Consider the following 12,500-nt stretch of genomic DNA (forward strand, 5'->3'; position numbering starts at 1 on the left):
TCTGGGATTCATATTGTGAACGTTTGATAACCAGTGAACATGTCCAGGTCACATTTCACCTCCGTTAAAATAAATAACATTTCGTTTAAAGACCATTTAGTCTATTTTAGGACCAGCAAGATTTTTTTTTTTACATGATTTACATTATAATTAAAACACATTTTCTCCCCAAATTCATTACTGTAATGCTATAAAGTTGTTTATATATAATTTTGATATTTGTTGTTTGCCTAGATGCAGATATGTAATGTTTTTTATGTATTACAGTAATAACATTATTCCATGAGAACCTAATAAAGATCAATTGAGAATGAGAATTGCAAAAAAAAAATTAAGAAAAAATTTAATGATCATAAAAAAGTCAAAATAAATAAATAAAAAATATAAATATATTTTCTTTTTTTTTTTCTGGTGAAATGTGACCAGGATGTGTTTTCTTCCCACTGGCAGTAGTTAAGTAAACTGTCTACTTTATTATATATTTTAATCAACTTCTAATAATTGGCTCCAGTATTTCTCATTTTGAGGCATGTGTGTAAATGACCAGCTTATGATTTTTATGAGAGTGTACTTTACTTTAATTACTTCATAAACAATGAATGAATCCTTTGTTCGTGGACATTCCAGACATTCCCGAGTGATGTCATCAAAATAAATGGCATTCCAACAAGATTGTCCCTGAGATTCATTAATGTTCCTGTTATTTATCTTATATATCTTTTGTCTGAAACACACACAGGATGTTAAAGGGACATTTTCAAACCAAAAAAGAAAATGTGCTGAAAACATACTCACCCTCAGTCCATCCGAAATCAGGATTGAGTTTGTTTCTTCATCAGATTCGGAGAAATGCAGCACTGCATCAGTGTCTCATCAATGGATGCTCTGCAGTGAATGGGTGCCGTCAGAATGAGACTCCAAGCAGCTGATAAAAACATCACAATAATCCAAAACACTCCAGTCCATCAGTTAAATTTCAGGCAAAAATACGAGTCCATAATTCATAATAACACTTCCTTTTTTTTCAGTATTTCCAGAAACTCTCCAGCTGTTAATAAAGCATGCATCATTAGCATGGAAGACTTTACTGCATGCTAGCTTTAGGAAAAGGACGTTTCATTAACAGACAGATGAAGTCTTGATAAATGTATAAATACTTCACAGGCATGAGTTGACTAGTGAATCACTTCCTGTCATGACCATATAAAGCCAATAAAGATGAACCTTTGTAGAATATGAAGAATCTGAGCAAATCTCTGTATAGACTTCCTAGATATTAGAAGTTATACATCTATGATGAGACCCGTTTCTGAAGAAATATATCGCATCTGTAAAAAAAAAAAAAAAAAAAAAAATCCAAATTCAGTGTCTACATAAAAAAAAAAAAAAAAAAATTTTTTCCTCAGTAAATTTTTTTTTTCCAGTAGAGGAAAAAAAAGTGTTTTCCTCAGTATGTTTGTCTTGTTTTCTAGTACAAACATTCCGAAGTCAACAATCAATAAGTAAAAACAACAACAAAAACTAAAAAACAAGAAAAAATAGAAATACTTTAATTTCTCAGGAAACAAGGCTTCTTAGATCATTTTATGAATTATTTTAGACATTTGTGCTAGAAAACAAGACAAAAATGATGAAAAAGTAAACATTTTTTAATTGATAACTATTTTTTTTTTTTGGTCTTAAAAATCACACGCACTGTGGAATGCACTGCATTGTGGGAAAAAGTATGTCTAGGTGCATATTGCACGTTTGTGATGCATTCAAAATAATTCACACACTTCAGAAATAGTGCTGTGTGAAGAGTAATACTGTAGTATACTAATCCAAACACATCCTGAACAATTCAGCCTATCGTTTCTCTCATGAGGTCAGAGGTCAAAGGACAAAAGGGCTCCGAGAGGTCAAGGGGAATGTTTTAATGGCAGATCATATCCACAAAACAAAGACACGTGTTCATGTTCACTGCAGCTGATTCCCAGACACAGAATCCTCCCAAACACGGCACCCATGTAAGAAAATACAGCATTTTTTTACTCATTTGGCAAATACAGAAGCAAACCGAAACAAAGTTTACTCTCCACAAACAAAATACCCTAAAAAGGTACGATTGGAAATAAAAATCCATCCGTTTCTCACGTCTCCTAAAATATCTAGAACGTTAACGGGGGCTCGTCGTCATCAAGACGCCCCGACAGTTACATCAGGAAATAATAAGAACAACAAAAAGCTATTTATTCACTATCTGAAACTCACATTGTACGAAAATATGAGTCTAAAATAATACATACATGAGATACAAGGAACAACCAAATGATTTAGGGTTACAGTTTTTGCTTTTGTAAAGGTGAGTTATGAGATAATAACACCGCAAATATTTCAGTGGTCATCAATCTCGGTCTTAATTTTCCCAAAAAGAGGCAAGCAGACAGACTTGTTGTGAATCATGCTAAACTTAAAGGCCCAGTGGACATACAGAAGGCACTTTTAATTAATTTAACGTTGTGAAGGCAACCCTTTTACGTCATTTTGGGGGGGATCTTGCCATTTGAAGTAGATGTAAATTTAATATGCAATAAAACATTGGGTTGTTTTTTCTTTAAAGTCAACATAATGTCAAAACTGACTATTTACTTTCTGAATGCATTGCAAAAATGATTTTCTTAGCTAGTATTTTGTCTTTTTTTCCCCAGTACGAAACACTTTTAAATTAAGATATATTTACTTTAGAAGCAATATGCATAAGTCTTTATTCAATTGAGCGTGTTTTTTTCTTAAAACAAGAAAAATATCTGCCAATGGTATCAGAAAAATAAACGTAAAAAAAAAAAAAAATCTGACCCCACTGGCATTTTTTTTCTTATATGAAGCAAAAACTCATTTTTACTCCAAAACAAGACTTAATATTTTACGTTGCTTCTCAAGCAAATGATATTTGCACTGGAAAACAAGACAAAAAATACTGAAATCATTTTTTGGCTACTCTAACAATTCACATTATTACAATGTTCGTACTCTTTCGCCAACGCACAATAACTTGAAACGCACATATAACGACTTTTAAGTCCATGCGGCTCAGGTTATTGGTTAATAAAAAACATATTTACACAATCGGATCCTTTTCACAATCCAATACACAATAAATATCCATTTTCACTCCGAAACACATCACATTCTCAAGTAAAAAGGGTTGCAAACCACTATATGTTGACTTAAATTGGAAAAAATATGTTCTGGCATCATAATGTGAAATATTGTCCGTGTGAAATATATAAAACCAAAAGAACACGCAACTAATGTATAAATCACATCAACTCTGCTGTAGAATTGAGCTGCGAAACTCAACATCCATTCGATTTGTTCGCAAGTTTGGCTGAAAACCATTACGCAAAGACATTTAAAGACGGCAACCACAAGTTGTGCTTCACAAAAGCATCATCAACTAAACAAAGGTCAATAAATTAAACCAGGCGGTCAAGGAACGACTCGACATCCCCAAGCCAATAGAGTTGAGTTTGGGTAGAAACCATTTTTGAATTATTGTGAGTGGAAAACAAGACTATTTTCAGTGTTTTGTCAACTGAACAATCAACCAGCGGTCTGGAGATCAATCACTCATAAGTTCGTTATCATTTCAAGTTCACAACTCCAATTCAGTTCAATTCATCACATTTCAATGTTCCAGTGTCTCCCATTGAAGACTGAAATGAGCTCAACATCAGCCGGAAACCAGTTTAACGAGTTGTTTGACGTGTGTAATACTGGGTTGGATAGTTGGTCGAGTTTTTTCATCGTGAACTGACAAAATAATGACTTTCAAAGTCTACGACGTAATACAATAAACTCTTAAAAATAAAGGTTTCAAAAGGGGGCGCCATTGAGAAACCATATTTGATTCCCCGAAGAACCTTTCAATTATTTTTCTTACTCAGTTATAGTATTTCATTTTCATTATAAAGAGCTTTTTGTGGAATGGAGAGATTCCATTGATGTTAAAGGGTCTCTAAGGAAGCATCAATGCCAAGAAAACCTTTATTTTTAAGTGTATTAGCGATATTGTGGATTCAATATCACACACAGATAAAACTCTGACGCCAAATAAAACTTTAAGAGGGAATAAAACTGGCAGGTTATGACTCTTCTGTTGCATCCGTTGGCATTAAAACAGCTAGAGACAAATACTGAGAGGTAGAAGTGAAGGGGATCACCCTACTGGTAATTTCACGGAAAGGTCAAGGGGTTTCTGGGTAACAGACGTATCGTAAATTACACGACAGTAGTACAGTAGATGCAGCTCTTGGGATGATTCTTGTACCACTCGTGTGAAAATCAGCAGCTAAACTCAAGATAAGAAACGCTAGCTTTGAGTGTGACTTCAGATGTTGTTCTATTCGACTGTGGAGGACCCTGTGAAGTGGACATCACTGGATCTTTATTCCTCCATGAACCACTGGACTAGACGATATAAACCTAAAAACCCAAGCACAAAGAGTGGAAACCTGGGAGAGTTTACTTCAATAAAGGAACCTTAGTGTACGTTTGAAACCAACAATAAAAAAGTAGTCAATCTGAAATTGCTGGAATTACCACAAACATACATTTCTGATGAGTGCAATAACAGTAAGTTTGTTTGCTCATGGAGAAATGTAGAACTGCATCAGTGTCTCCTCTGCAGTGAATGGGTGCCGTCAGAATGAGAGTCCAAACAGCTGATAAAAACATCACAATAATCCACAACACTCCAATCCACGTCAGTTAACATCTGGAGAAGATGAAAAAATGAAACAAATCCAGCATTATCCACTATAATAACACTTCCTCCAGTGAAAAACTGTTCTGGTGTGAATCAGGAGAGAAATCTGCACAGATCAAACAGCGTTTAAACAGCTCTAAACAAATCTGTGATGATGTTTTTATCAGCTGTTTGGACTCTCGTTCTGACGGCACCCATTCACTGCAGCGCATCCATTGATGAGACACTGATCTAATGCTAGATTTCTACAAACCTGATGAAGAAACAAACTCATCCTGATCTTGGATAGACTGAGGGCGAGTAGGATTTCAGCAAATGTTCATTTTTACCCCCAAAGTAATTCTTTAAAATCAGGTGTTAATAAATAATTATTAAGTCTGCTGACTTGACAACTTCAACTCAATTCCAACACGACGAATGCAGCATTTATTCTGGATCAAGACCCCCTAAAGAGGAGTAAAATACTAAAACACACACAAAAAAATAACTCGCACAATCGCCGTTGAAAGCACTCGCTGGAAATGTTTCAACGGTAAAACACAAACTAATCTGGACTGGAATATTGCTTTGCGGCAGCTATTTACAGAACTGCACAACAAACTAATAAAAAAAATAGTCACACATTCGTCCGTGTTTTATGAGTGGTCCTCTTCCAAACAAACAAACAAAAAAAAATCTGTAAAAAAACAAAAAACAAATTAGACTTTATTTGTCGTTTCAATGATAGCAAGCCGTCATGTCTGCGAGCGTTACATTAGCCTCATGATCATTCGTGTTTACCCTTTATAACCCTTAAATACAGTCCAAAGAGCAACCACTTTCACAGTGGATTCAAGTAAACAGAAGTTATCACATTGTTTTTTACATTATTTTATTCCTCAGGGAAAGGACACCCTCTTCTGTTTGTTTCGTAAGTGCTTTCCGACCGCTCTCTCTCTCTCTCTCTCGATTAAGCGCAAACCTCATTTTCATCTCAGGGAACAAAAAAAACCAAGGAGAAATCAAAGCGGATAAAGATGTGTTTCCGGTTTCCAATCCTTCCTTGCAATGAACCTGTGATCTGTGGCCCCTAAAGATACACGTTTTCTTTCCTTGTTTAACACACACACACACACACACACACACACACACACACACACACACACACAACAGAATGAACATTTGTTTGGAAGCAAGGTCTCCTGGTGACAAGTCACAGATTTTTCCAGAAGCCTCTCTTCCCCACGTGTTGGATGATTGGTTCTCCTTCTCTACTTGTGTCATTGTTGTGTTTTTGTGTGTCTAGTCCTGCTTGGCTTGGAGCTGCTGCTTCCAGGCCTCGTTCAAGTAAACCAGTCGCTTGTAGTTGAGCACAAACAGGATGAAGTTCAGTGCGTATGTGGTGATGCAGATGACGCAGAAGTCCTTGAGGACGAAGTAGAGGATGTAGCCCAGGTAGAGGGAGCCCATCACTGACGCGATGGAGGTGGTCATGAGAATCAGAGCCGCCATCGCACTGGCCGTCAAACCTGCACACACACACACACACACACACACACACGGGTTAATCCACTGAAGAACAACAACAAGAGCAGTGCAGAGAGTTCACTACCACAGCAAGTGCATCAAATATACATGAATACTCTTCAGAGGTACAAGTAGTGGCATAAAAATAATATAGGAAGATAAAAATTATTAATTATGCAGCCATTTTTCTTTTAGTACCATTCAGCATTAAAGCTATATTTATGGAACAACATACTATAAAAAAAAAAAAGTTTGTTTTTTTTCTTCTATTATTAATATAATTTTAATTTAAGGGTTATATCTGCAAAAGCTATATACTGTATATACAATATAACATTATATAACAAAATTATGTACGCAACACTTGTTTTTGCCCCCATTTTTCATGAGCTGAACTCAAAGATCTGAAACTTTTTCTATGTACACAAAAGGCAGATTTCTCTGAAATATTGTTCACAAATCTGTCTAAATCTGTGTTAATGAGCAATTCTCCTTTGCTGAGATAATCCATCCACCTCACCATACCCGTCAAGTATCCCGTTTTGGCCGGGAAAGTCACGTATTTTACCCTTCTTTCCCGCCGTCCTCCCATATTAGTATTTTCCTGTAAATCTCCCGTATTTTAATTTTTAATTTTAACCTGCGTTATTAATTAAATAATAAAAAAAACATTCCATATATATATATATATATATATATATATATATATATATATATATATATATATATATATATATATATATATATATTACTGTTTTCATCTTCAATCAGAAAATACTACAATAAAATAATATGAAAAAAATATATACTTATAAAAGATGAGCTATACTTTTATTTAATAGTTTTAGTTTGTTATTATTTTAATGCCATATTATTAAAGGCTCTATTTGAGAGAGAGAAAAAAAAATATATAATAATATATACTTACAACATCACAAATTCAGATCTCGCTCGTGTTTAACAAAAAAAAAAAAAAAAAAAATTCCAAGCAAAACCTACTGTGTGTCATTCACTTGTCACTGAACAATGGCAAAACAATGAATATTGTAGAATGACGCCTGCATTGTCACAAGAGGCTGCGTTTCTATTTCTATAACACACACACACGCACATACATACACACACACACACAGATGTCTTCCAAACCACTCACTTATGAGGTTACATTGGAGTTAGGATGCTGCTTTATAAGGCAGGTGCCTTTATAGTGTGTAATGGGCGTGGCTTGGAAGGGGGCGGAGCATGACTCAAGCTTGAGCTTCCTCTACTCATCACTCGCTCGAGCGCTTCAGAAAAAGAAGTGTATCTCTAAGTGTTTCTATAATTTTAGAAATTAAAAAGGTCTCCAAGTGTCTGCTGATTCTAGGGTAGACAGGATGGATCTGTTTCAAACCTAGTGCACTCTACATAGACAGCAGCCTTTAAAGGCCACGTGTAACTGAAATTGGAAGCTGTTAAGAGCACTTCACCATTTCATTTGATAAAATCCATTGTCAAATACACACAAAAACTCTACAATTTTCATAGTCATGTGTATCTACAAATGTGTATCAGTGGGCGGAGCTAAACAGGCAGTGATGTAGAAGCAGGCGTTGTTCTCCTGCGGAGGCGGGGCTTAGCCACACTATTACATCATAAAGTGGGCCATTCCAAAATGAGTTGTTTTCTGAGCTTGGTCTCAATAAAAAGAGTTTCTAAACTTATGAGAAAGTTTTGAAACTTTCAGGCAGTTTTTATAGTACATTAACCTGTTATATGTCAAAAGATCAAAGGAAATTTGATTTCCCAGGTCATGACCCCTTTAAATATTAACATTAAAGATGCACTAATTTGCATTTCCAGAACAAAACTGGATAAAGCCTGGTTAAAATTTTTGTTTCATTTCGTAAAAAAATTGTCTTTGCCATGTTTTTAGAAATGAAATGTTATATAAATCAATGTCAATGATAAATAAACAAACAAACCCCTCAGTAAAAACCTTCAAAATATAGACAAGAATAAAACTAAGTTTTGTTGTATGTACGTTCTGCTGAAGTGGAGAAAAGACTTGCGACCTTCGAAATCTACAGACGCAAGCAGATAAAGTACACGAATAAAAGCAGGCGAATGATACATAAACAAAACCCTCAGTAAAAACCTTAAGAATATAGAGAGGAATAAAAGTGCTGCAGAATGGGAGGAAAAAAAACTCTTTAAATATGTATTATAACTGAAATCTAAAGGCGTATGTATTTAGCGTATGTTATTTCACCTGAAGTATCTTAAAATGCATGTAAACAGAAAACAAAGGATTTGAGACTTAATTCACATGAACGTATGTCATATCACATTAGAGGCGCAACAATGCCATCTTAAACTGCCGCTTTAGAAGACAGCTCACTACTAGGATTATAAAAGACCAGAGCCTTTAGTTTGATTAACAGAGTCAACAGCCGGTCCATTAATCCATGCACCGATAAGGAAATAAGCCAAAAAATAAATGCACAGTAAAATGTAACTAGTTTCTCTAGATTTTTATTTAGTTAGAATTTTTCTGATTGAATTTACAAATTACATTTCATGCTCTTATTATCATATATAACATGCACATCTGTTTGTTTGTGATGATTACAGTAGCGAAGATAGGTTTGTGCAAATTCAGGTTGTAGTTATTTCAGCGGATCCCACAAAAACGTCAAAATGAGATTCACATTACTATGATATACAGTATATGTCAATTACTTAATAACAATTAAGCAAAATTTCCCCCAAGCTTAGGATGTTTTAATTGTGGGATTTTACTTATTGTATGTAATTGTTTACTATATTGTAATAAGAAATAAGAACTGAAGGGAATGTGCTTAATTATCATGAAAATAAATGTCATAATGCAAAAGCGCTTCATTTAAAAAAAAAAAAAAAGTTCTCAAATTAAAATGTATTTTAGGCTGAAAATTAAAAGGGTTGCATTTAGCATCTATATGATGAAGAAAGACGATCAATCATTTCTCAAACCTAACAAACCTAAACCAGAAAACCATACAGGGCTTCCTTAACTCAACCGTATTGATCCGATAATAAATCAACAAGTCAATACTGAAAATGTACTTCTGCACATCTCTAAAGACCAGTGCTATTTTATTATTATTTAATCTAGGATAAGTTACTACAGTTTATATTAATATAATGAACTTTTGTTTATTTGTATATTTTCATTAATGTTTAACAATTTTTAAATGCATTTTGGTCGTGTTTATTTTTTATTTTAGGTTTAATTTATATTTATTTACGTGTCAGTTTAGTTTTTTTTTTTTTTTCTTTCAGTTAGTAAATTTTGTAGCTTCATTAACATCTTCATTAACATCTAATATTAATATTTTATTTTAGCTTGATTTAAATTGAATAAAAATGTTTTAGTGTAGTTTTATCTAATGATATTAACCCAGACGAATTGAATGACAATTATAAGAGAAACTGAATACAGCAGTAACTTTAAAGATGATTTTCTCAATAATCTTTTTTTTTTTTTTTTTTTGCACCCTCAGATTACAGATTTCCAAATAGTTGTACCTCAGCCAAATATTGTCTGATCCTAACAAACCATGCATCAATGGAAAGATTATTTATCAGCTGATGTATAAATCCAAATTTTGAGAATTTTATCCTTATGACTTTATGGTTTTGTGGTCCAGGGTCACATATAAATATTGCTTTATGTGAGTAAACTGTACGTAGGTAAACTTGGATGTACTAAATATAGCCAACCATTAATGCATAGCTGATATATATATTTTTTAGATAACACCATTCACATCTTGCAACAATATAGAAAATCATACAGTTGAGAAGATAACAAGTGGAAAAAAAAATGGAAGTTGATGCAAAACACGATGACACTTTGGCCATAAATCGTCATTTAAGCTATATCTGCCATACTTTCTATACCGGTGCATCCCTAGAAAGTCCCATCATTATCAGCACATGATGCTGTTCTTACCTAGTAACAGTTGAAAGATATAAAACAAGATTCCATAGACACTGTTTGGCTGGTTTACTGCACTGTCGTTCCCAAAAATGGTACCCAACAGTCCAAATCCTCGACCCCATCTACAGGAAATATGAAAACACAAACAGAGAGAACCAGTAAAGAAGCAGAACATGAACTAAAAATAAACACTGATCTCATGTGTGAGCGCTCTGGGTTTCTCAAGGGAATACAAGCAGATTATGACAGAATATTTGGCCTAAATCAAACCATACAATGATCAAGACCGCAGAATATAAAACAGTTTCCTTTTCCCAGTGCGAATGGGGATTTCTGACCCAAATTGATTGAAATTATACGAATAAAGGAGAAACGTGGTGGTTTCCAGTCACATCCCATTCCAGCATAAGTACATACAAGCACACATAATTAGCCAATTAGATAAAATCATGCATGTTAATTACAATAACGTTTGATATTTTTCAGCATTTTTCAGCTCACAATGCATTATCCAAAACAAAGGTATCTTAAAAGCTGGAAAATCATGATGTATTTTTGGGAGGGGCCTTTGTTTTGGCTGACAATGACCAAACAACTGGTTTTAGCATTAAGAAGTAAAATGGACAATTTTGAAAATTGGCTAAAGACTTAATCCATTGCGGCACCATTTATAAAGTTATGCGTGAACTTGAACGCACGACTGGATTCTGAATCCTACATCAGTCTGTAAGTGTTTGAAAAGCCTGAAACTTTTTCTATTAACTATCCCTGAAGAGGAAAAAGGTGTGTAGCTTCCGTTTCACAACTTCCTGCCAATGGATTCGTCAATGACCTAACGCTGCCCAACACTCGAGGTCAAGCCCGATCTCCACCATGTGTCGCATTATTCCCCATGAAAGGGTTTCTGCTCAGAAATTCGATTCTTTCTGGTTTGATTCACTGTTTTGGATTGCAGCATTGAATTGATTGAATTGGAGAATGCATGAACAGAATGATGCATCCATAGGCAATGATCACTAGCGCATGCAACAGCAGCAAAAATTGCCTCACAAGGGTCCTAATAGCCATCTGGTAAAGTGTTTTATTAATTTAGGGGGCGCTGTTGGCCTACTTGTAACAAAATTAAAGTAAAATACACAAATTACATCAAGATACTTGTGTTTCTGAATAAATAGAGCAGTAGTTGATGTCATAAACAATTTTTAAAGACACTTGTAAGTAAAAATATTTAATATATACAAATTTATTAATTATTGTGAAATATGTTTTTTCAAATGGATTATGAATAAATACAAGGAGCTCTAAAATATTTTTTTATTATTATTTTTTTTTGCTTTAGATGATAGATTAATGTTAAATGCACATATTAAATGTTAAGGTTTCAACTGCACCTGTCTGAAGGAAAAAAAAAAAAACGCTGATATTTATATTTTCAAAACATATTTATTTTCAATAAGCTTTTTAGTGAAGCTCTCTGAAACAATTCAGTAGACTCAAACCTGCAAGCACACAGCCTATTTCAATGTACTCTCATTAAAAAAATTACTTTTATAATGTTTATTAGTTCTAACTAACAATTACGTCTTCTGCACAGGAAAAAAAATTGAAAAAAATATATATTCCTGTATTTTTTTTGTATATATATTGGCTAATAACTCATTTCATACATCCCTAGTTTTTAGTATGCATTATCACTCCACTGAGCATTAAAATGTTCTTTATGCAACAATTTTTGTTAAAAAAAATTATTTAGGGAACCCAAAAATAGTTCTTCTCATGATGCTGCTGTGAAAAGCCTTTTTGTTATTTTCAAGAGTGTAGTGTATCCAACACGACAAAAACACGAGGAATTACGATTACTAGCAAGTCTGCAAACTAGACATGTAGCATATAGTCTACAATTTTATGAGAAACATCTCATGAAAAATATATGGTACGCACTACATATGAAACAAAAACGGTTAAAAGGCCGTGGGAGAATAACTGGAACAATAATGTTTCCTTGTTCACTCTCTTCAACAGATTCCTCAATAACTAGCCTTCAGCCAAACCAACCAGCTCAGAGATGAATCACCACACAACAATGCTTGATTAGAAAACAAAGTACATACTAGATTGAAAAGGTTAGCTAATGTGTTATTAAACCACACACTGAACAACTGTACAATATGAAACTACTGATGTGTGGAACAATAAAATAGGAAACTATGACTCAAACACTTGCTATGCTTCATGGGATTGGATGGTCACTGACAAGCTTTTAAAAGTGATTCTCATTGC

The 12,500-nt window shown here is 34.0% G+C and overlaps 2 protein-coding genes and 1 long non-coding RNA gene across 3 annotated transcripts in view; 1 reads left to right on the forward strand and 2 right to left on the reverse strand.

The window, feature by feature from the left end:
* Positions 1-673, forward strand: part of LOC113070767 (beta-glucuronidase-like) — a 13,786-nt gene extending 13,113 nt beyond the window's left edge. Inside the window, exon 12 of the mRNA XM_026244203.1 lies at positions 1-673. This exon is cut by the window's left edge and continues 334 nt beyond it. The gene's annotated coding sequence lies outside the window, so the exon portion shown is untranslated.
* Positions 674-1,901: 1,228 nt separating this feature from the next.
* On the reverse strand, positions 1,902-4,772 carry LOC113070781 (uncharacterized). The gene is made up of 2 exons (XR_003279989.1): positions 4,085-4,772; positions 1,902-4,027 (listed from the first exon to the last, which is right to left on the reverse strand). It is a non-coding gene; the product is annotated as an uncharacterized LOC113070781 (long non-coding RNA).
* Positions 4,773-5,153: 381 nt separating this feature from the next.
* The window catches only part of LOC113070775 (vitamin K epoxide reductase complex subunit 1-like protein 1), a 10,674-nt gene continuing 3,327 nt past the window's right edge, over positions 5,154-12,500 (reverse strand). The window contains exons 2-3 of the mRNA XM_026244216.1: positions 10,233-10,342; positions 5,154-6,258 (exon numbers count right to left, since the gene is read on the reverse strand). Of these exons, the coding sequence (XP_026100001.1) occupies positions 6,032-6,258; positions 10,233-10,342 (337 nt within the window). The 3' untranslated portion in view covers positions 5,154-6,031. The remainder of the gene's footprint in view (positions 6,259-10,232; positions 10,343-12,500) is intronic.

The sequence above is a fragment of the Carassius auratus genome, chromosome 5 (genome assembly GCF_003368295.1).
Source record: "Carassius auratus strain Wakin chromosome 5, ASM336829v1, whole genome shotgun sequence".
Lineage (NCBI taxonomy): Eukaryota > Metazoa > Chordata > Actinopteri > Cypriniformes > Cyprinidae > Carassius > Carassius auratus.